General features: G+C 43.6%; 1 protein-coding gene and 1 pseudogene across 3 annotated transcripts in view; both read left to right on the forward strand.

The window, feature by feature from the left end:
- The window catches only part of LOC115660788 (glutathione S-transferase theta-1-like), a 25,301-nt gene extending 11,817 nt beyond the window's left edge, over positions 1 to 13,484 (forward strand). For all 3 annotated transcript variants that reach the window (XM_030582486.1, XM_030582488.1, XM_030582487.1), the window contains 4 exons: positions 3,424 to 3,511; positions 5,793 to 5,943; positions 11,759 to 11,935; positions 12,773 to 13,484. In XM_030582486.1, the coding sequence (XP_030438346.1) occupies positions 3,424 to 3,511; positions 5,793 to 5,943; positions 11,759 to 11,935; positions 12,773 to 12,973 (617 nt within the window). In that variant the 3' untranslated portion in view covers positions 12,974 to 13,484. The remainder of the gene's footprint in view (positions 1 to 3,423; positions 3,512 to 5,792; positions 5,944 to 11,758; positions 11,936 to 12,772) is intronic.
- A 1,851-nt stretch (positions 13,485 to 15,335) lies between these two features.
- LOC115660791 lies at positions 15,336 to 21,999 on the forward strand (annotated as a pseudogene).
- The last annotated feature ends 1,811 nt before the right edge of the window (positions 22,000 to 23,810 follow it).

Genomic DNA, 23,810 nt, shown 5'->3' on the forward strand with positions numbered 1-23,810 from the left:
TTTTTTGGTCTGACTTTTGATTTTTTTAACTCCTCCTCCCCATCCCCTTTGTGTCTGTGAGGTGGTTGTGGTAGAGCCTATCCATAAGCTACATGAGAGGGTGGGTGGGTGGTTAATTTTGTGTGTTTGTTTCAGTGTTATTACAACCTGTTACAAGAGGTAGGCAAGACTCGAAAATAATAAAAAAATGTATTATATAATTTATGGACAGCCCGTGTGTGTACGTGTGTGCAGGCCTGTGTATGACAACTAGTGTTGACTACTTTCCCAGATTTATTGGGGGAGGTGATTTTGGCCTCTGGTGCAGGAACTCTCACCTCACATCTGCTCATCTCCTGCCCAGCAATTAATTCTGCCCCTGTTCCAACCTCCAGATCAGTCCTGCCTCCTGGAGCCCATCAGTTCAGCCTCTGTCCCCAATCAGCCCAGCCCCCGCCCCTGCCTCACCTCTGCTCCTCCTACGGTTCTGCACCCCCACTCCCCGGCCTGGGGGCTGCAGTGGGGTTTGCTCTCCCCTTCCAGGCTGGGGGCAACGCCATGGGCTCAGGGCCGGGGTTGCAGCGAGGGAAGCAGGAGGAGGGAGCAGAGCTGTCCTGAGGGCTGGGCTCTTTCCACCCTCCCCTCCTGTGAGAATGGCTTTGGGTTGCTGTGGAGAGAGAGAGAGTGAGCGCTAGCTCTCCCTGTAGCAGCTCTGATTGGTCACTCAGCCCAAGGAGGTGGGCAAGTAGGGAAGACAGCCAATCAGAGGGCTATTTCCCTCAGGCCGGGCAAGGTTTAAATCCACCAGAAGGCGGGAAATTTTCCCCTCATGCCAATTGGGCTCCAGCTCAGCACCAGTCCTGTCCCATGTGGCCTCACTGCGGGCTGGTTCAGTCCTTAGCTGTGCTCTTAACCCTGCCAGCAAGAAGCCTGCGGTGGAGAGTACAGGTTCAGCCATGCCCCTTGAGGGGCTCAGCCGGAACACTGTGCCCAGCAACACCGCCACAGGAAGGCCTAACTGAGCTAGACAACAACATGGGGGCTTGGGGCTTAATCCCCACTTGCTACCTGCACCAGCAATTCTGCAGTCAAGTGCCAATGAGCCTTGTAAGGACAAGTCATCCCTCTTACAGCCACCTCAGGGGTGTGACTCACACTGTTCTTTTACAAACCCTTGGGGACACCATGATTGAGACCATGCAAAATCACAATTCTTAGCCATGGCTATTTTATTATTAAAGAAAGGAAAGAAAATATAAAACAAAACAAATGATAGAACACAAGGGATCAGCTGGTTACTCTGTTACAATCTCATTGAATCACAGAAAAGTAGGGCGGAAGAAACACTGGAAAGTCTTCAAGTCCAGCCCCTTTGCTGAGGCAGAACAAACAAACCAAGACCATCCTGGTAGGTGTTTATCTGACATTTTCTTAAAAATCTCCATTACTGGGGATTCTACAACTGCCCTTGGAAGCCTATTGCAGAGCTTAACAACCCTTAGAGTTAGAAAGTTTTCCCTAATAGCTAACCTAAATCTCCCTTGCTGCAGATTAAGCCCATTACATCTTGTCCTACTTTCAGTGGTCCTGGAGAACAATTGATCATCATCTTCTTTTTTATAGCCCTTAACGTATTTGAAGGCTGTTACAGGTCCCCCCTCAGTCTTCTTTTCTCAAGACTAAATATACCCAGTTTTCTTAACTTTTCCCCAGAGGTTAGGTTTTCTAAATCTTTTATTAATGGTGTTGTTCTCCTCTGGACTCTCCAATTTGTGAACATCTTTCCCAAAGTGTGGCACCCAGAATTAGACACAGTAGTCCAGCTGAGGCCTCATTAGTGCCAAGTGGAGCAGGACAATTACCGCCTGTGTCTTACATACAACATTCCTCTTATTTCACCCCAGAATTATGTTAGCCTAGTGAGGCCTCAGCTGGACTACTGTGTCCCATTCTGGGTGCCACACTTTGGGAAAGATGTTCACAAATTGGAGAGTCCAGAGGAAAACAACACAGTTAATAAAAGGTTTAGAAAACCTGACCTCTGGGGAAAGGTTAAGAAAACTAGTTATGTTTAGGCTTGAGAAAAGAGGACTGAGGGAGGACCTGATTATTGACTCATTCATTTTGTGATCCACTATAACCTCCAGATCCTCTTCAACAGTACTACTGCCTAGCCAGTTATTTCCCATTTTGTAGTAGTACATTTGATTTTCGTCCTCCTTTCCTTTTCACTTGTCTCTATTGAATTTCATCTTGTTTATTTTAGACCAATTCTCTAACTTGTCAAGGTTGTTTTGAATTCTAACCCTGTCCTCCAAAGTTCTTGCAACCTCTCCCAGCTTCGTGTCATCCATAAAATTTATAAGCATAATCTCCACTCCATTATCCACGTTATTAATAAAGATATTGAATAGTACCAGACCCAGGACAGACCCCTGTGAGACTCACTAGATACATCCTCCCAATCTGACAGCAAACCATCTCTTTTATATGTCTCTCTGTGCAGTGGAGAGCTTTTAAACAAAGATTACACCCTGGAGAGTGAGGAGCACTTTCCTGATATAGTATACATATCTACTGTACCAGCAAAGCACTCCTAATGTGGATGCAGTTATACTGGCATTCCAGTCCCCAACCTCCACTCCCAGTGACATAAGATATACTGGTAAAAGCATGTTTTGCCAGTATAATGCACCTACACTATAAGCGACTGCCAACACAGCTATATGGATCAGGGATTACACCTTATCACACCACTGATGGACACACACCCCTCTGTGTTGTTTATCATGGACAGGAAATTCCCCACATTCCATTGTCTCATTTTATGTCCTATTTTTCTTTCTTATCCAGTTTGTACATGTTTTCCAAGGTTCTTGGACATCTATACCAAAATATTTCTGGAAAACTGAAACAATTATAGTTACCTATTAATTTTAGCAGACCTCGACTACATGCTATCTTGTCCTTGATGATTTCACATGTACCAAGAAGAAGACCCTAATCACAGTTTAATATGTTTTTAGTGCAAAGCATGGTAGGAGGATGAATCATTTAGCTTAAATAGAGGGCCTTTAAAAATACACAATATTGGCTACATAATATAAACTATATAATACTAATAACTAGCATTGAGAGGAGTCAAATGACTGAATCCTCATGCAACATCCTGCACTGCTCCATGCCGTTGGCAGACCTGAGCAGCTTGCAAAGTTCACACATAGCTTATGTTTTGGCTCTTAACTTATGCCCCTTTTTAATATGAAACATGCACATGTAGGAAAACTCTAACAGAACACCATGAAGTGAAGGTAGAATGTTCGTATGGGTTTGACTGATCCTCATTCATGCATGGTCTAGTTATGTATGAGCTAGGTGCTTGCTTCAGTTTTCACAGGTTTAGATACTTCTGACCATGGACTATCACATTTTAATTGTTTTTAGGTCAACACTGTAGAGGAGAATTTGGCAAAATGAACATCCTAAAGAAAGTGCCAGCACTAAAGGATGGAGTCTTGACTTTAGCAGAGAGGTAAGAATTCAATCCCCAAATTCCATTACTCACCATACTTATGAGGGGATAAGGTGATTAAGTTCAGGAGTTGGGAAGTATCATTCCTTATGGCTGATAAAAAATTGCTGAATTTGCCATATGCATTTATGGATTAGATAAATCAATGGTCTGCTTTGGTATCTCAGCTCCTATGTTCCTGCAAAGAAAGGAGATGGTAGGGACTTGACTCACATGCAGTGTTATCATTTAGATGTTTAAAGCTGGAAATGGTTGATGGGATGGATCACTTAATGATTGCCTGTTCTGTTCATTCCCTCTGAAGCACCTGGCATTGGCCACTGTCAGATGACAGGATACTGGGCTGGATGGAGCTTTGGTCTAACCCCGTATGACCATTCTTATGTTCTTAAATCTATGTACATATTTCAAATACATGATGTGATTCAGACTTGGAGCTGATACTCAGAAGTGTCCTCTTTGGTTAGGTGTATTTGAAATTGTGGAGCAGCGATTTCTAGATTAATTCATCCTTGTTATTCATGGGGAACCAAGGATTTTCTAGCATGGGTTGGAGCAGGACAATACAGTGCTTGTCTCATGTGCCTCTCTGCTGGCTCTGAAGGGGTTAATGTAACTGACATTCAAGCTTGGGCTGTAGGTACCCACTTAAAATGTTTTGCAACGACCTTTTACATTTGAAACTTCTTTACAGTGAAAGGGACACTGCCAAGATAAAAATCATACACAAAGATTTAAAATTCTTACCTTTTAACATCTCAGGTTATTGTAATAAAAAAATCTCATTTGCTTTGTTTGCTTTTCTGCATTTGTTAGCTTCCATGATGAAAACATACTATTGTTATTATGTATTATTTGTGTGACCATAGCACCTACGGCAGGGGTAGGCAACCTATGGCACAGGTGCCAAAGGCGGCATGCGAGCTGGTTTTCAGTGGCACTCACATTGCCCAGGTCCTGGCCGCCAGTCCGGGAGGCTCTGCATTTTAATTTCATTTTAAATGAAGCTTCTTAAACATTTTAAAAACCTAATTTACTTTACATACAACAGTTTAGTTATATATTATAGACTTATAGAAAGAGACCTTCTAAAAACATTAAAATCTATTACCAGCACGCAAAACCTTAAATTAGAGTGAATAAATGAAGACTCGATACACCACTTCGGAAAGATTGCCGACCTCCGACCGAGGGCCTTAGGCATGGTTTTGCCATCTAGTTCTCACGTGCATGCACTACACAACAAAGTATTGGGTTATGAACACCGCAGAGAAATGCTTAATGCTAAACAAACAAACAAAAAACTTTTACTCTGAAATACAAAATCATGGCGACGTTTCTGTTTGTGTTAGTCATTAAGATACTACAGCAACAAAGGCCATATAAGCATCAGACAGATAAAACCTTGTTTTTATTTTACAAAATGACCTGTCTGCATCCTTTGAAGAGCCCTAGCTCAGCAGGCTAACACTATCACAATGCTAAAATAGTTCAGTGATATCTGTATCAGAATGGCATGGGCTGGCTGTATTTTCTTTCTTTACTTTTGTCAGTATAAGTTTTTCTGTGGCACTCACTCCTCACCACAATCGCTGATCATACGTTATTGCAAATTATCAAGATTTTTTAACCAGCTGGTTTCTCCTGCCTGGTAGAGATGACACAAACACTGGACTGCAAGCTGCAACAAGCACCAAGGGTCTGATCCTGCAAGCTCTCTGCGCAAGGAATTCCCTTGACCTCACTAGGAGCTCTGGGTGGGGAGACCTTGCAGGACAGGGCCTTTATGAAGATGATTGGAGGAGGATGCCAGTTAAAGAGAGTTTCTTTTGGTAAACAAACCCCTTGAAAATCTGCACTGATGAGAGAGAAATCAGAGAAGTACAGCTGCTAATGGGTTTTTAGCAAAATATTGTCTACAGATTATTATTAGTGTTAGCAGTAGTAATAGTAGTGTTAATGGAGCACCTAGGAGCACTAGTCATGGACCAGGACTCCATTGCGCTAGGTACTGTACAAACACTGGTTTCATCTTGAGGTTTAATTTTCCTACAGGTTAAAGCTCTGAAAGGAACCTACAACAGTTAGGTGCCCAGCCCAGCTTTGATTGACTTTCAGTGAGAATTGAGTGGCTACCTCCATTAGGCTCCTTTGAAAATCCCAGCCCCAACACTTTTTAGTGGAAGCAACATTAGAAAAGAGGGAGGAGAGATTGATGCAACTGAATATATTCTTTCACCTTATCTGCCCCACTGTTTGTCTCCCATTAATTTCTGGACAGCACTGCAATTCTTCTGTATCTGAGCTGGAAGTACAACACCCCTGATCACTGGTACCCATCCGACACACAGAAACGGGCCCAAGTAGATGAATACTTGTCATGGCATCATACCAACATCCGGGGTAATGCTGGCAAGGCCTTGTGGATCAAGGTAAGAAGATTAAATGCTAAAGATCAGAATACTCGTATTTCCTCACTGGACATGGGACATTTAAATAGCTCCTATACAAAGCAAGTTTGTCTCCCCAAAATAGCACACTTGGCCCCATACCCAGCTGAGAGGAAACCTCACACAGGCAATTGTTCCCAGTTCCTTAGTATTTGGATATGGGAAGGAAGACTTTGGTAATAACTTTCCCTTAAAAATATCAGTCTAACCTCACCAGGGAAGCACAGATCTTTATAGATCTTCAGAAAGTGAAGCTGTTTTAGTGCAGGCTGTACAAGCCCACCCAGACCCGGTACCCTAGGTGATTATTCAGGCGGCTAGTGCCTGCTGAAGCCTGTGCTGCTGCACCTTCACTGCTAGATTAAAGCTAGCTCAGGTATGTCTACACAAAAAGCATCACACCCGGTGGTTTTAGTATAGACACAGCCAAAGAGAGAGCTTGGAGGTGTGAATAGGACCTGGGTTCCTTTTGCTTCCTTGTGCATGCTCTGCTATACAAAGCTGAAAGGCTTGTATTCTTTAATCACAGCTCCCCTGCAGACTCACCAATTATAAAATCTGTAGGGGACTGTCTGCTTCCAGCACACACGGATGCTACTCCAAAATGGAAACAAGAATAGAAATAATGGGGATACACTCTGAACGGAGAGTTGCCAGTAAACATGTAATAACTTCATCTTGCTTGTTGTAACTTTGCCCTTATCAGTAATTGACTAAACACTTTGGGGCTTGTTTAGCTTCCTGTTCTGTTGACATTAGAGTACAGTTGGCTAAACTCCACAAAGAAGAAACACAAATATGAGTCATATATGCAACATGCAATTGCTTCCAATCTCTGCAACCTGCTGTCACAAAGCTTCAAAGAAAATTAAAAGTGGAAGTTAAATTCTATTGAGGAAAATAGAAAGGAGCATAAACTCTGGCAAGTGAAGTGTAAAAGTATAATTAGAAAGACCAAAAAAAAAATATGAAGAACACCTAGCCAAAGATTCAAAAAGTAATAGCAAAAACATTTTAAGTACATCAGAAGTAGAAAGCCTGCTAAACAACCAGTGGGGCCCCTGGACAATCAAGATGCTAAAGGAGCACTCAAGGATGGTAAGGTCATTGCAGAGAAACTAAATGAATTCTTTGCATTGGTCTTCACGGCTGAGGATATGAGGGAGATTCTTTTTAGGTGACAAATCGGAGGAACTGTCCCATATTGAAGTGTCATTAAAGGAGGTTTTGGAACAAATGGATAAATTAACCAGTAAGAAGTCATCAGAACCAGCTGGTATTCACCCAAGAGTTCTGAAGGAACTTTAATGTGAAATTGCAGAACTACTAACTGTGGTTTGAAGTATCAGAAGGGTAGCTGTGTTAGTCTGGATCTGTAAAAAGCAACAAAGAGTCCTGTGCACCTGATAGACTAACAGATGTATTGGAGCATAAGCTTTCATGGGTGAATACCCACTTCATCAGATGTGATTTGTAACCTATCATTTAAATCAGCTTCTGTACCAAATGATTGAAGGATGGCTAATATGACATCAATTTTTAAAAAAGGCTCCAGAGGTGATGCTGGCAATTACAGGCTGGCAAGCCTGACCTCAGGACCGGGCAAACTGGTTGAAACTATAATAAAGAACAGAATTGTCAGATACATAGATGAACATAATTTGTTAAGGAAGCGTCAACATGTTTTTATAAAGGGAAATCATGCCTCACCAATCTACTAGAATTCTTTCGGGGCGTCAACAAGCAGGTGGACAAGGGGGATACAGTGGATTTAGTGCACTTAGATTTTCAGAAAGCCTTTGACAAGATCCCTCACCAAAGTCTCTTAAGCAAAGTAAGCTGTCATGGGATAAGAGGGAAGGTCCTCTCATGGATCGGTAGCTGGTTAAAGAATAGGAAACAAAGGGTAGGAATAAATGGTCAGGTTTCAGAATGGAGAGAGTAGAATAGTGGTGTCCCGCAGGAGTCTGTACTGGGGGCCAGTCCTATTCAACATATTCATAAATTATCTGGGAGGTGGCAACTATAACTATCCTAACTATACACATAAAATATAAATTAGCTGTTACTACTCAAGAAAGAGATCTTGGAGTCATTGTGGATAGTTCTCTGAAAACATCCACTCAATGTGCAGCAGCAGTCATAAAAGCTAATAGAAAGTTGGGCATCATTAGGGAAGGGATAGATAATAAAATAAAAAATATTATATGACCTCTATATAAATCCATGGTACCCCCACATTTTGAATACTGAGTACAGATGTGGTCTCCCCATCTCAAAAAAGATATACTGAAATTGTAAAAGGTTCAGAAAAGGGCAACAAAAATGATTAGGGGGTATGGAACAGCTTTTGTATAAGGAGAGATAATAAGATTGGGACTTGTCATCCTGGAAAAGAGATGACTAAGGGGGGATATGATAGAGGTCTATAAAATCATGACTGATGTGGAGAGAGTAAATAAGGAAGTGTTATTTACTCCTTCTCATAACACAAGAATTAGAGGTCATCAAATGAAATTAATAGGCAGCAGGTTTAAAACAATCAAAAGGACATATTTCTTCACACAACGCACAGTCGACCTGTGGAACTCTTTGCCAGAGGATGTTGTGAAGGCCAAAACTACAACGGGCTTCAAAAAAGAACTAGATAGGTTAATGAAGGATAGGTCCATCAATGGCTATTAGCCAAGAAGGGCAGGGATGGTGTCCCTAGCCTCTGTTTGCCAGAAGCTGGGAATGGGCGACAGGGGATGGATCATTTGATGATTACCTGTTCTGTTCATTCCCTCAGGGCACCTAGTATTGGCCACAGTCAGAAGACAGGATACTAGGCTAAATGGACCTTTGGTCTGACCCACTATGTCCATTCTTATGTGCTTATGTTCTAATCCAATTTAATCTCACTGCTAATTAGATAACCCTGGTCCAGGAAGTATCTGCTGTATCGCTGGAGGTAGGGAAGGATATAAAACCACTCTGTAACACAGGGCACTAACTAGGATATGGGAGAAGTCAAACTGTCCCTAGAATGGAAAAAGGAGGGAGATGCTGTCCCAAGCCACTACACAGAAATGCTATGATTCACCATTGGAACATCTAACCTAGGAATGAAAGGGATTATCTATACCAGAAGTCTTTAAATCAAGACTGGATGTCTTTCTAAAAGATACGCTATAGCTCAAACAGAAGTTATGGGCTTGATGGAGAACAGGGCCAGCTCCAGGCACCAGCTTAGCAAGCAGATGCTTGGGGCGGCCACTCTGGAGAGGGGCGGCATGTCCAGGTATTCGGCGGCAATTCAGCAGAGGGTCCCTCGCTCCCGCTTGGAGCGAAGGACCTCCTGTTGAATTGCCGCAGATCGGGATTGGGATCGCAGGTTTTTTTTTTTCTTTTGGCTGCTTAGGGCAGCAAAGCTCCTGGAGCCAGCCCTGATGGAGAAATTACAGGATGAGGTTTACTGGCCTGTGGTATGCAGGAGAACCGACTAGATGATCTTAATGGTTCCTTCTGGCCTGAACGATCTATGGCACGTCTTGTTCTGAATAAACTATGCTGAGCAGGAGCTGAGCCCCAGCACTGCTTCTGAACCAAGTAATAAAACTTCTTCCTGATTCACTTGACGATCCTCGGAAAATAAATGCAGGATTTGTATCTTTTTTATTAATAATATTAAATTAAAACTGTATGACTGTTGTGTCCCTTGCCATGGAGAAGAGCCAGGCCTTGGGTGTAGTAAATACAGAGGGGATTCTTTATTCAGGATGCCGGATTTACAAAGACCTTGTAGCAAACTTCGATTCTAACTGGGAATGTAAGTAACCATTAGAACAGGATACCAAGGGATGTGTACATTCTCCATCAGTTAGAGTCTTTCAATCAAGACTGGATGTCTTTCCAAAACAAAAATGCTGTAGTTCAGCCACAAGTTATATTTGTGTAGGAATCATTGGGTGAAGTTCTATGGCAAAGGTAACACTAGATGGTCATAATGGTCCCTTCTGGCCTTGAAAACGATGAATATATAACCCACATGCTAAGGAACACTGCTTGTGCTTCATATTGTTGCCACATAAAATCTGCTTAAATCCTGGCCTGGATTAAGCAATCATGGAATGAATTGCTGTGTATGCTAATGATTAGGAGACATTTGCTCTAAGTTTCACCTGCAAAAATCTGTGATCAGAGCTCTGTTTTCCTATCATGGTGCCTGGAATATGGCTACAACAGAAAGAACCAATCTCAGGTCAGACTGTCAGAAAACAGGGCCGATACCCCAAATTGGTGGTATATTCTATAATTAGATTTCAACAAACCAGTAACAAATGTGCACTCCTGGACTACAGAATTAGTCTAACCATGGAGCCATGAATAGTCTCCTTAAGCCCTCCAGCCCCTTTTTACCACCCAGATAAACTGGACTTTATGATGAAAGTTTATTAAAACCAGAAATCACCAAAGCCAATTTCTCTAGTCAACTAACCTAGGATTTATTAGCTAAGGAAAAGAAATGATCATTACAGAGGGGTTAAAGCAGGTAAAATACATAACAGGTAGTCAAAGTTTGTAAGTCCAAAGTGATAGCAGAGATAGTGTATCTGTTTAGTTCTCCATAAGTCTCTCAGGACTGTCCAAAATGGCTTTGGGGACCTCTATCTTGTATTTGGAACACATCTAAATAGATCAGAGATGCAGAATCATTCCCAGGTTCCCTTTTTATAGTTGAAAAGTCTGGCAAGCATTTACATCCCTGCAGGGGGTCTTGTTTTGTCGATTAAATGCAGACCAAGTTTGTAGATCTTTCACTGTCTTACATAATGACCCATACTTTGAAGTTAACAACCTTCTCATTTAAAGTTTAAGGCTTCAACCCCGGTTGACGGGCCATTCAATTACAGAGACATCCTAATATATTTAGTTATAGGCATCCAGACAATTTCATTAGTTTTCATGAACAATGTGACATCAAGCCAACTCTTATCCTAACACATCTTTGATCTAAGGCAACAGTTCTCAAACTTCATTGCACCACGACCCCCTTCTGACAACAAAAATTACTACATGACCCCCTAGTGGGGGGTGGGGAGAACCCAAGCCCCACTGCCCTAGGTGTGGGGGGCCAAAGCCCAAGCCCAAGGGCTGCAACCCCAGGCTGGGGGCCTGTAACCTAAGCCCCACCAGTCAGAGCTGAAGCCTTCAGGCTTCAACCCCGAGCAGTTGGGCTCAGGCTTTGGCTCTGGTGACCTCATTAAAATAGTTCTCCTCATTTGAGAACCACTGGGCTAAGGTTAATTAGGTAAAAAGATAGCAATCACAGGAAACAGGTGAAGACAATAACATAATTTCACAAGCTTTCATGCATCTAAAGCAAATGTAATTACTAGGTATATGTAATGTGATAACATTCCTTTTTGTTCTCTTCTAACAAGTGAATTTGTACACTTAATACTTCCTTGAGGTTGTGACCTGAGCTGGCTAGCTGTCAGTGTCACATTCCCAAAATAAACAAGATGCTTAATCAGAAGCCATTGCAAGAGGAAGCTGTGAAACAGTGCGGGTTCTTATTCTGTACACTGCTTTGGACACGATTGCTTTGACTGTGAGCATTTTGAAGGGTAAAGGATCATCTTTTAATGAAAGCTGAGATCTTGCCACATGTGAATATAGCATCACTTCGAGCTGATCCTAGATTGTATGACATGATGATCAGTAAACTTAGTGGATCCCATTTGCAAAGGCAAAGGAAATCCAGTGCAAGTATATCTATGGAGGCTAATTCTATTCCCTTCTCCCCACATAGGTGCTCATTCCCCTCTTTACAGGCCAGACACTGCCTCCGGAGAAGCTGCAGGAGGTTATGGATGAGCTGGCTATTTCTCTGAAGCAGTTTGAGGAGAAATTCCTTCAGGACAAGCCGTTCATCGTGGGCAGTGAAATCTCCCTGGCAGACCTAATGGCTATTGTAGAGCTCATGCAGGTGAGTAGTGGATTGTAATCATGAAGCTGGTATTGTCTAACTACCTGGGAATGAGCAGCATTGATACTGTTTCCCTAGAGCAGGAATGCAGATCTAATTCAGCAGAGGGAGAGATTCCCATATTAGAATGTTCTCCTCCAGAGCTACCTATTCTTCCCCACACCAGACCCACAAGATACCAAATTGAAACTCCTCCAGTAGCAAAGCTATGGGAAGCTTTTTTTTTTTTTTAATCAAATTAAGTGGATCATACTTAGATTGGTTGTTCGGTCCCAGGCCATCAGAGCTGGGATCCTGCAGAGCAAGAGCATTTCCCGCTCCTAATTCCATGTCCCAGTGGCTAACAAATAGCAGTGCTGCATCTCTGCAGTGAAGTGTTTCGGAGGGTGGGAGAGACAGAAAGTAGAGTGGAAGTGCCAACTAAAACCTCGGCTTAAATGACAATGGTGGTGGTGGTCTCATAGGTCGCTCTCTGGTTTAGCATTCCTCACTACCAATAGCAAGTAGGCAGTATCAGCAGCCACCAATGGAATCACTAACCCCATCTCTTTAATGCAGTAGCTGAGCATTACTCAAAATAAGTGCTAGCCACATCGTGTGTCATCATAAAGTAAAAGTGGACACTTTTGTCAGGAGTGGATTTGGGACTATTAAAATGCACGAAGAGATACAGTCCAGTTGGGTTTTTTTCCAGATGCATAGGTAGACTAGGAGATCTCTCAACCTTTCTGATGCTCTTCCATGGGTTCCCCCCCCCCCCGCCCACATACACACTTAAGGTGACTTCCCGTGTGAAAGCTTCAGCATGTCTCAGTACAGTTGTGTCTCTCTGTGCAGCCCATTGGAGTAGGTTGTGACATCTTTGAAGACAGACCCAAGCTGTCAGAATGGCGCAACCAGGTGGAAGAAGCTGTGGGGAAGGAGCTCTTCCAGGAAGCACACGAGCTTATCCTGAATATCAAGGAACTCAGCAACATCCAAATTGACCCACAGCTGAAAGAGCATCTGGCGCCTGTGCTGAGGAAAATGATGAAATGAGTTAACGTTCTGGTGCCATTTGATCTGCAGCTTTCCATCATCTTGCTCCCCAAACCCCTCTCCAGCACTATGAGTAAGTGCCCTTCATAAGGAGGAAAGAATACTGCAGCACTTTCCATGTGGAAAATGCAACCCTCCCTTAGTCCATTGTCCTCAGGGACAGAAGCTGGGGAAATCTTAGAATCTGAAGCTCTAAATTCACAGGAAGCATCTGAGAACAAATAAACGGGCAACAAATCTTCTTGGGGCAGGGGGCTTTGTGACTTTTTTGTTGTCATATTTGCTTTTAGGTGATCTGTAGCAATAACACATAAACCTTCTGGAACTGCAGCAAAATTAAGGAGGCAGTGATGAGAAAACTATTCAAAGATTTTGGATTCTGCTGAAAACACCCAATTGTGAAAGAATCCTAAATGGGTGGAATCTGTATTTCAGTATGCTTATATTCATGATTTCCTGTTGTCTTTGAACTTTATCCTGAAGTCCTTGCTTAGGCAAAACTTTCTCCCCATTGTCAATGAAAATATCATGACTAAAAACTTCAATATTTTATACCTTCTTTCTTTTTAAGGATTTACTAGCGTAACCTTCCTGCCCATCAGAGTTGGCAGCAACAAGGGCCGGGTTCAGTATCTAGGGGTTCCGTTTCAACAACACAATGCAAAACTGGCTCGCGCCCCCACCCAGTGATCTGAGACAATTACATACCACCCCCCTGGGTGCCTCTACAAGGCAATACTTCCCCTCTTGCAAGCACGGAGTCTGAGTGTAGCAAAAGCCTTTTAATAAAGGAGGGAAACAATACAGCATTATGTTGGGGAAACCCCACAAACAGGATTCATAACACAAACCATAACACAAAACATTGTGGCAATTATGTTGGGGAAACACCACAAACAGGATTCATAACACAAACCATAACACAAAACATTGTGGCATTATGTTGGGGAAACACCACAAACAGGATTCATAGCACAAATCATGAGCAGAAGACCCACCCCCAAGTAAGTTTGGCAGTGTCCTTTTCCCCTCAGGGTCTTAAGTCCAGCAACTCAACAGTCACCCCACCCACAGTTTCTGACCTTGGCCAGTGCAGCCCCTAGAGTTCAGAAGTTCCTCTGCAGAGTTTACCCTCCAGCCTAGGTGGAAGTGGGGGGAGGTAAGGATGAGAACATCTCACATGCTCCACTGCTCGGATTGACAGCTGATTGCCACGCCTCTCTGTGGGGTTCTGCTGCAGTCTTCACTGCCAGCAGCATCTCTCTGCCAGGAACCCTGCTATCCATGCCGCTTGGCATGCCTCTCCACTAGCCATTCTGCTAGCCGCTCTGCTCCACCAGCCGCCCTGCTATCCGCTCCACTCGCCACCCCTCTCCGCTATCCGCTCCTCTCCACTAGCCACCTTGCTAGCCGCTAACCAACTTGTCTTCAGCCCCCAACCCCTTAACACAGCTCTCAGTGATTTTAGCTGGTAGTAGGGGAACCTCAGTACTAGTGCACCACTAGTCCAAAGTAGGTCTAATGTTTAGACCCAGGTATCAGTGATTTCAGCTCTGTTGCATGTAACAAGACTCCTAATGGAGTCAAAATTAGCTTTGTTATTGCACACTGGAGAGAGGAGGGGTAAAAGTGGTGTTTCGGGCCCACACTGCCAGACACAAACACCTGTCCCCAACCTCTCTCAATTCCCTGTGGGTTGGAAACCATGTGCCTTGCCTAGTGAGTACTATTTAGTTGAGAGCGAGTCCCTCCATCATAAAATGCCAAGTACAGTTCTACTGTCCTTGATTCACATAACCAGGATAACATCCCTTTATTACTCCTGCCCCAACAACAAAGAGACCGGGAATCCTACAGCAGCCAAAGTAGGGTGACCAGATGTCCCAATTTTATAGGGACAGTCCTGATATTTGGGTCTTTTTCTTATATAGATGTCTATTACCCCCCACCCGCTGTCCCGATTTTTCACACTTGCTATCTAGTCACTCTACTCTCCCCCTCCCCCTCCCCATTCCCCTATGCGGCAGGAGGAACTAGAAACACTGACACAAACACGAGTGTCTCTGTTCCTGCCAAGACCAAGCACTATCCAAGGGAAACAGCCAGCTGGTCCTGGCAGCATTGCTTTGCTCATGAGTGTCCCCGCCCCTCCTTCTTCCCCTGGGGACCAGCTCCACCCTTTTCTTCCCCAGGCAACCCACCTATCTCCCTCACCCCTTCTTACCCCAAACACTGGGCAGTTTTAAACAGCCTCCATTGCACGTGGGTTATTCTGAGTGTGTCCGTGTGAGGGGGTGAGGGTAATGAGAACAGAGTTGAGCCCCTCGTCCTACTTTTGGATTGGTCTCCCCCGACCCCCCATTCAGTTTTTTTTTACTCCTTCAGCAAAACAGCAGTGCAGAGCAATGTTTCTTTTTGGTTTGCCACGTGGACAGCAGCTGTAACCGGAATCCCTGCCACCACTGCCCCGGCCCCCTTCCCACCCCCAGCCGGGCAGGATGGGGCTGGAGCTGTACCTGGATTTGCTCTCCCAGCCCTGCTCATGCATCTACGTGTTTGCCAAGGACAACATTCCCTTTGACTTCAAGCCCGTGGAGCTGCTCAAAGGTGGGGGTTGGGGGGAGAGGCCGAGCACCTTTCCCCTCTCACACCCTTCTCTCTTCCCTCCTCCCTCCTGGAGAATGAACCCTATCACCTGCCCCCAACATACACCCTCTTCCCTCTCTGCTTCCCCATCCGTGAGACACTTGCCCCTTCCACAGACACACCCCTTTTCTTGGGTCCCCATCCCCTTCTGTGCTGTACCCTCCCTATTTACAATAGTGCCACAATGCCCCTTTGTGGGAGACTAGCACATGTAGGCAAATCTGTCTGGGACTAGATCTCCTGGTTTATCTTGGCTTGTGTGCGGCTACCTCACCTCCTGGGTCTGGTGGTGCAGATGTCTATCGAACAGGGAGAAGCAACATTACACACTCTGCTGCCTTACTGCTCAGGCCCATCCTGTTAAGTGAGCTGGTGCATTCTCTCAGTGCTTCTCTGTGGGCACATTCAAAGTGTCCCTTTATATCCTGTGTGCTCCTGCTGTACAGTAGTAGGGATACTTCCCTGATCCCCTCAAAGAAAGTAAGAAGAGCCTTTTACAAATGTTATTAAAGTGCTGGCCTATTCTGAAAACTCCCTAGTAATCCCATTATATGCATCCATATTTATTATGATTCAGTGACTCCAGATCATATTTTCTGTTTAAATGAACAGGATTTGTTTTATCATCAAACTCACCCTGGCATCTGAGAGTTAAGGTGGGTTATTTCCTCTCATTTTATTCTCAGCAATTAAGAGCTTTAGGTCAAATGATTTCCTTCATGATACACTAACCTTCATTGGGATTGCACTGGTATAATTGGGGGCATAAATTGGTGAACATTATGTTTATTGATAATTAATTGATGTTTATTAATGATTTAGTTGGGGTTAGTCCTGCTTTGAGCAGAGGGTTGGACTAGATGACCTACTGAGGTCTCTTCCAACCCTAATTATCTATGATTCTATGTTTCTATGAATGTGCGGGGCTGGCAGGTAGAAAACACTGTATTTTTCTTGTAAATTTAGCAAATTTAATCAGTAGTTACTGAGATACAGTAAAGATGGACCTTCAAGCATAAGTCATTTCATTCATTCATAGAGTCATTTTTCAGAATAACAGCACTCTTCAAACAAACTGTCCTGGTCCTAACATTTTGTTATGAACTAATGAAATTCTATAGCAGGTCACTCTTTGAGACAACATGAAACCCTGGATTATGCTGTCCATCAATGCCAGTCTGCCAGGGTCATCTTTATTTATTTGGGAAAGCAAAACTCCAATCTCAGAAGCTGACCTGACTTTTTAAATATTTACTATGGCAATAAGCCACCAGGCTGCCTTTTCACTTTTTGTAGAGAATATTGTTGTGCAAAACCCAATCTATTCCAGTCTTGGACCACAAACATGTGATTGTATGTACAACAATTGCCCCCTGGGTAGTCTGTTGAGTAATCAACCCTGTGTGAATTTACACGCACTTGCGGCTGTTGACAGCTTTTTTCTTTTTGAGATGCTTTTAAAAACAGAGGTGAAGGGTCTAATAAAGGAGAGCAAAGATTTATATCCCTTGCTTTCTAGGCTGGCCTGACCTGTCATGGTGGTTCTTTATCCACCCTGATGCAACCTCTGGAAAAGCAAATTGGAAGTAGAAATTTTTCCCTTACTTCATCCGAGGACAACTCATTATTATTAATTCATTCTATAAAGTTAGACATGGGTTTTAACCTGTGTGATGTGAAAATTCCTTGCAGAAGGCAGTTTAACACTGTGTGCATATCTGCTCCATTAAGGACCAGTCTGTCCCCTCATTTCCTTTCTTTTTTACTTTCGGCAAATATGTCATAAAAACATTCAGCTGCCTTTACTGAAATCTCCTCCTTCTTTCCAAGATTGGAGGAAATGCTCTTCCCATTTCAGAATGGCCATTTGCAGGTAACTTTTTTCAGTGTCTTTCACCTACCACTAGCATTAACAGGAGTCAAATGACTGAGTCCCTTGCAATGCACTGAAAGGCTTGACATAACTGTCAGACTGCAAAGACCCTGGCTGGACATTTTGGCTTTTTAGTTTATGTTCCTTCTTTAATTTGAAAAATATATCTCTTGAAAAAGCCCATTGACTTATTTATAACAAGATGCCTCTAGGTGTCCGGCAGTGGCAATAGCAAAATATTGCCACTAGTTTGACTAATCCCCATTAACGGGTTCCAAATAGGCTATGCTGACAGCTCAGCTTCATTTTCTATTGGTTTCTCCACCACTAGTCTCGGATTGTTTTTCTTATTAATTATAACTCTTTTAGGGCTCAACATTCAAGAATTTAGCAACATAAACTCCCTGAAGAAAGTGCATATACTGAGGATAGAAGCTTCTCCTTAGGAGAGAGGTTAGAATGCAGAGGTAGAAACCTCACATCCTTGTCGCAGTATTTACACCATAACACTTCTGAGCTGCATGTTTGTCTGCTGCAGTCTGCCTCTACAAGGATCATGGGATGGTGTTTGGTCCTGCAGTGTGCTAGGACAGACATGCTGGTAACAAGGTGTCCCGGCTGGTTTCAGATTGCCAGAGGCACCCCTGAGAAGAGCAGTCTGGTGAATGGTCTCCTGGGGCCCCAGACTGGAATCTCACCAAGGCATGGGAGTGTTAACACACCATGGATTGTATTGAGAAAAAAGTTGTAAGTGCAGGGGGCAGCGTGGCACTAGGCCTTCCTTTTTCACTCAGAGTGTGACCCATCTGAAAGGATCTTAGCACCTTTCCTGATACTAATAGTCACACAAACATAGGGAGCTCAAGACCCTAGGCGCTGACTCCGTGGGTGCTCTGGGACTGGAGCACCCATGGAAAAAAATAGTGGGTGCTCAGCACCCACCGGGAGCCCCTGCAGTCAGCTCCTCTCCCCAGTGCTTCCTGCCTGCCGGCAGGCCCTACCAATCAGCTCCTCCCAGTCCCTCCCAGTGCCTCCTGCCCACTGTGGATCAGCTGTTCAGCAGTGCGCAGTAGGTGTGGAGGGGCAGGGGGAGGAGCAAGGGTGGAGTGCGCTGAGGAGGGGTGGTGTAGGGTGAAGTGGGGGTGGGAAAAGGCAGAGCAGGGTTGGGGGCTTGGCAGAAGCGGTGGATGGGGGTGAGGCCTGGGACGGAACGGGGTCGAGCACCCCCCAGCAACTCAGAAAGACGGTGCCTCTGCTCAAGACTCCAATGTGAAACAGAGAATGAAATGGGAAGGCAGTGTTTCAAAAGCCAAGGAGAAGGGTTCCCTGAAAGCCCAGTTAGAATCAGTCTGGTTCTGAGAGAGCTTTGATTTACACGTCTTATCTTCTTGCCAGGATGCAATCTGCAAGTTCTAAGTTTGTTATATTTGTGGCATGGGGAACAAGTGGTGTATTTTTGAGAGGATTCATTCTCAGAGCCATGTCTTTGTAAGGAACGTGTGCAATGTACTTTCATAGCAACAAAAACTGACAAAATAAAGGCCTGGTCCAATGTCTGTGAAGTCAATGGAAGGTTTCCCATTGACTTCAATGGGATGTTGGATCAGGCCCTAAAACAGCGGGGAGGGAAAAGGAAACGTAGAAAACACTACATTATACTTCATGATGATAATTTTATAAAACATCATTGGTCTGTGGTTCTTAACGTGTAAAGGGTGCTGTTGGTTATCAGCAGAACAAGCAGTGCTGACCTTCTGGCTCCTGCGCTGTTCTCTGACCCCTAACATCAGGCTTTCTAAATGGAAGTGATATAAGGAGAAGAGGAGGAGGGTGCAACTGTTCTCACCTTAGCTCACAGGCTTACTGTTTCCCCTTTTATCTGGAAAGCACTGTGATTCTTCTGTCCCTGAGCCAGAAGCACAACACCCCACTCACTGGTACCCTTTCGACATACAGAAACGGGCCCAGGTAGATGAATACAGGCCCTGGCAAGACACTACTGTCCGGGCAAATGCTTCCAAAATTTTGTGGCTCAAGGTTAGTGGGCTAAATATCTAAAGTGCTGAATACTACCACTTGCCAGTGTTATAAAAGGACTGTGTTTAAATGGTCTTTGTATAAAGGGTTTGCCCTTTCTTTCCAATATAGTGCTCATCTTGCTATCCTTAGGTATATGGAACAAGACCTAGGGAGGAGGTATATTTCCATTAGGCAAATCTACAAGACTGCTTTCTTTACCCATCATTTCTTTTCCCAGCGCCACCAGACCTACAGTATGTCTGGCATGCTAGTTTAGCCTTTGGAGCAAGTCATGGGGCAATTTCCCTACTTAATCCAGGCTGCCAAGTACATTCCCCGATTTGGTCAATTGTAGTTAGTTTGAGTATTATCAGCACCCCTGAGTTCCAGACAGAATCACGAGGGGGCATTTAACGTCTTTCTTGGCATATATCTTGTGACCATAATCAGCCAATTGGTGAACATACAGAAATCCACTTTGTATTTAATATGTGTGCATACAATATACATATACATACACATCACTTACATGGTGTTATGATAATACAAATTATAATAATGATGCCATGTGATAAGCTACATGGACCTGGCTCTTTTCTCCCTCTAGTGGTCTGATGGAGAACAGCAAGATCATGCAGCAAGGCCAAGAGTCTTTGGGAGATTTGGTATGTCTCCTCTTACAGGATGACAGATATATTTAAATTGATGAAACCAATCTTGTAGGGATCCTAGCACTTCGCTTAAATTAAAAGATTACTTCACCTACTAAGTAAGAGCAAAAGACAGTGTGAGAAGTGGACTATGAAACCTAATGCATATGCTGCCAGCGTTTGATGTAAGGATATCTGAGATCCACAGATTGTTCTCAGAACTGCAGCAGGACAATGTCCAGCTGTGTGGAGGATCCCACTAAGTCTCATTCTGATTGCTGATACTTAGAGGTACAGAGAAGTAGAGGATTCATACAGCTCAGAACCGGATTAGCTCTCCTGTAAATATATGGAGCAATCTATGCAGTTCCCCATTTGGTGATAACTAAATTCCATTGCACGTGTATGGAAGCTAACCTATTCCCTCCTCCCCATGCAGGTAGTGGTTCTCCTCTTCACAGGGAAAGTCAAGACCTTGAGAGAAGCTGCAGGAGGCTTTGGGTGAGCTGAATAATTCCCTGAAAAAGTTCGCAGAGCAGTTCCTGCAGGACAAGCCCTTCATCATGGGCAGCAAGATTTCTCTGGCAGACCTGGTGGCTATCAGAGAGCTCATGCAGGTGAGTGTAGGAGTGTTGTTAGTGAATTTTCAGCATCATGAAAACCTGATGTTGTCTATACTGCCTGAAGACCAGCATGTGGTGCTGGTACAGTTTCCTTGGAGATGGGAAAGAGGGTTTGATGCAGCACCACATGACTGAGAGGGAAGCAGGATTCAGCGATTTCACAAAGATGACATGCTATAAAACAGTCTGATCCAGTGTTGTTCTGCTCCCCCATCCTATGTTTTCCTTCACGTCATTCCCTCCTCATTACAGTTTTCTGTCCTTCTTGTGAAGAATTCAAATCCTATGAAGAGTAAATGAGGAGCAATGGGGAACTGAAGTTTAGATTAAAATAAAGAGCCCACCCCAAGGGGGGGCAGGCTTCCTCCCCGAGTCATTTCGCTGCTCTCAGTCTGCAAAATACCAGTCAGGGACTTCACAAAATACAGCATTTAGAGTGAAGTGGCTCCCATATGGATCCGTTGCTTGCCTGGAGTACAGCACCTCCCACCTCTCCCCATACCCTCTCCTCCAGATGCTTTACGAGGCAGCACTGCCTCCCTCCAAAGAGCGGATCACCCTGCAGATAAACTTTTGAGAGGGCAAGAAAAACTGCTGATGCTGTGATTTTGGTCTTAAATGATGATTTCGTGTTTTCTCATTGACCATGCCTTAGTGCATGTGAGAACTGTTACACCTATTAAGCCAAACTCTCTGCTGGTGTAACTTCATTAGCTTCAATGGTGTTATGCAGCTGGAAAAATCGGCTCATTATCTCCTGACTTAACCTCTAGGAGCTAAGGTTTTGCAATAAGCACAACGTGAATTGCAATGAGGATGTACCACCCTTCAGTCAGGCTCAGACATTTAGGTGCTGGAGCAGATTGAGGATGACATTGACACTAGTCAGCCAATTGTCTTCCCACTTTTGGCAATTGCTTGTTAATCCAGGTAGGATTCTGCTGTGCAGTTACTTGAAATGAATTCCTCTCCTTTTTGCTAACGTTCGGCTGCTGAGTCTTTCTTTCTTTGCAGCCCATAGGTGCTGGTTGCAACACCTTTGAGGGCTGGGCCAAACTGGGGACATGGGGCAGCCAGGTGGAGGAAGCTGTGGGTAAGGAGCTCTTCCAAGAAGCACATGAATGGATCCTGAATGCCCAGGATTTGAGGAAAATCCAAATTGACCCACAGATGAAGGAGGAAATGAAGCCCCAGCTGCTGAAGATGCTGAAGTAGGAGGAAACGTGAAGTATTCTTTCACTGCTAGACTTTTCTGAATGTTTTTCTAAATCTAACCCCCCAAATTCCCCTCTTATGTGCAATTACTCTGTGCCAAGAAGAAAGAACTTGCCACACGTTTCACTTGAGTAGTGGAACTTTTCCATGTGTTCTGTCTTTATCCTCTAACAGTGAACCACAGCAGGGCACTTTAAAATTAGACCTTTTTTCCCTTAACCATTGCCTTTTTGTCACTTAAAGGAGACAGTGTCTTGTCCCCAAAAATTCACTCATTACTATCTCTCACAGGGCTTCTTCGTCAGTCTTCTTAAATATCTTCATGCTGACTGTCAGCTTCTCTGCTCCTTGACAATTTTGAAAAACTCAAAAAGCAGACTTCTAGCAGAGAGTCTTCAACCCCCTTCCACCTGGATTTCTCTCTGTGGAAGCTTGCTAACCTCTGGGACATTTAAGCTTCTTGAGGCAGCGCACATTGTTCTCATTTTCCTCTCCTCATCCTGTAATTGCCAGAGCCATTCTTCACAGCTGGCAGTTTGCTGCACAGAGGAGTGACTCATTCCTTGGTGAATTTTCTGTTCTAACCTCCTGTGCCCCATCTATCCAGGATTTTGTGCTCTTACAATGTTGCTAGAAATAATTATGCCATTGGACACCCAAAGCAGTGTACTTTCTGTGCAGTTGCATGCCCAGAATACCAGCCATCAGGTGACTTCTATCACATGAAGTGCCAAATCTTTTGTGCAAGTCTTGGAAATGCACTGCCTGATGTGCTGTTACTGTTACTGTTATAAAATAGAAATTAAAAATAGAAACAAGCATTTACTGTAGCTTATTCACATGGATGTAACAGTATTTCAGCCAGACAAGTAACTCTTGCATGTACAGTACTTCACTGTAATGTCACTGCTTGTTCTTCCTAGAAAACTCAGAGCAGGAGTTGTGTACATTTATGTACTGACATTTTCTGAATCTGCTTAGACTATATCAGTCATTTATCTCTCAGAATCATCAGCTGACAGTATGCCTCTTCAGAATATTGCAAAGCATATGTTCAAAATAAAAATGCAGCAGTCTTTTGTCTTTGAGTGTTTCATTATCTTTGCTTTTAGAGGATCTGTGTTTGAAGTGCAGTCAACTTAAAGCAGAGCTTTGTTCCCTTCTCCTACATACACACTTTCCTTCCTTAAGAAGCTCCAGTTAGGGTTAGTGGATTTTGTTTTGTTTTTAAATGCCCTAATCTTCTGGAAGTGTCTATCTTCACTGAGATTTTTCCACTCAAAAGCTGTACATCATTAACTCCCCATCACAAAATTCAAACCATGGGCCAGTCTCAGATTTTGCAGCTGAACTTTTTTATAATGATAATGTTACCCATTATCACAGTTGCCACTTCAGCATAAAGAGTCAGGTATTATAAATATATATTATAAATAGCCACATCAGTTGGACAGTAATGTGGGAGACATAACCTCTAAAACAGGCTTCTTGGATTTTAGCTGTTAGTGGAAAAGAGAATATTTTCTTCACCCCATTTCTCCATGTGGAGTATCTAAATACAAAGAGATACCGAAATGAGAAGAAACAATGAACACACAGAAGGCAGACAGTCCCAGCCAGCTGTAGGCACATAAACCCCTTTATCCATCTCCCAACAAAGGGTAGAAATAATTTCCAGTCTTTACAGAAGGTAAAACAATATGAAAAAGTCTGCCAAAACAAGAGAAATTAAATATCACAGTAAGTTGCATTCATGTGGTCGCATGCATATTATTACAAGCACTCTGTCACGTGGTAGGGTGTGATAAATC

The sequence above is a fragment of the Gopherus evgoodei genome, chromosome 13 (genome assembly GCF_007399415.2).
Source record: "Gopherus evgoodei ecotype Sinaloan lineage chromosome 13, rGopEvg1_v1.p, whole genome shotgun sequence".
In the NCBI taxonomy this organism is placed as follows: domain Eukaryota; kingdom Metazoa; phylum Chordata; order Testudines; family Testudinidae; genus Gopherus; species Gopherus evgoodei.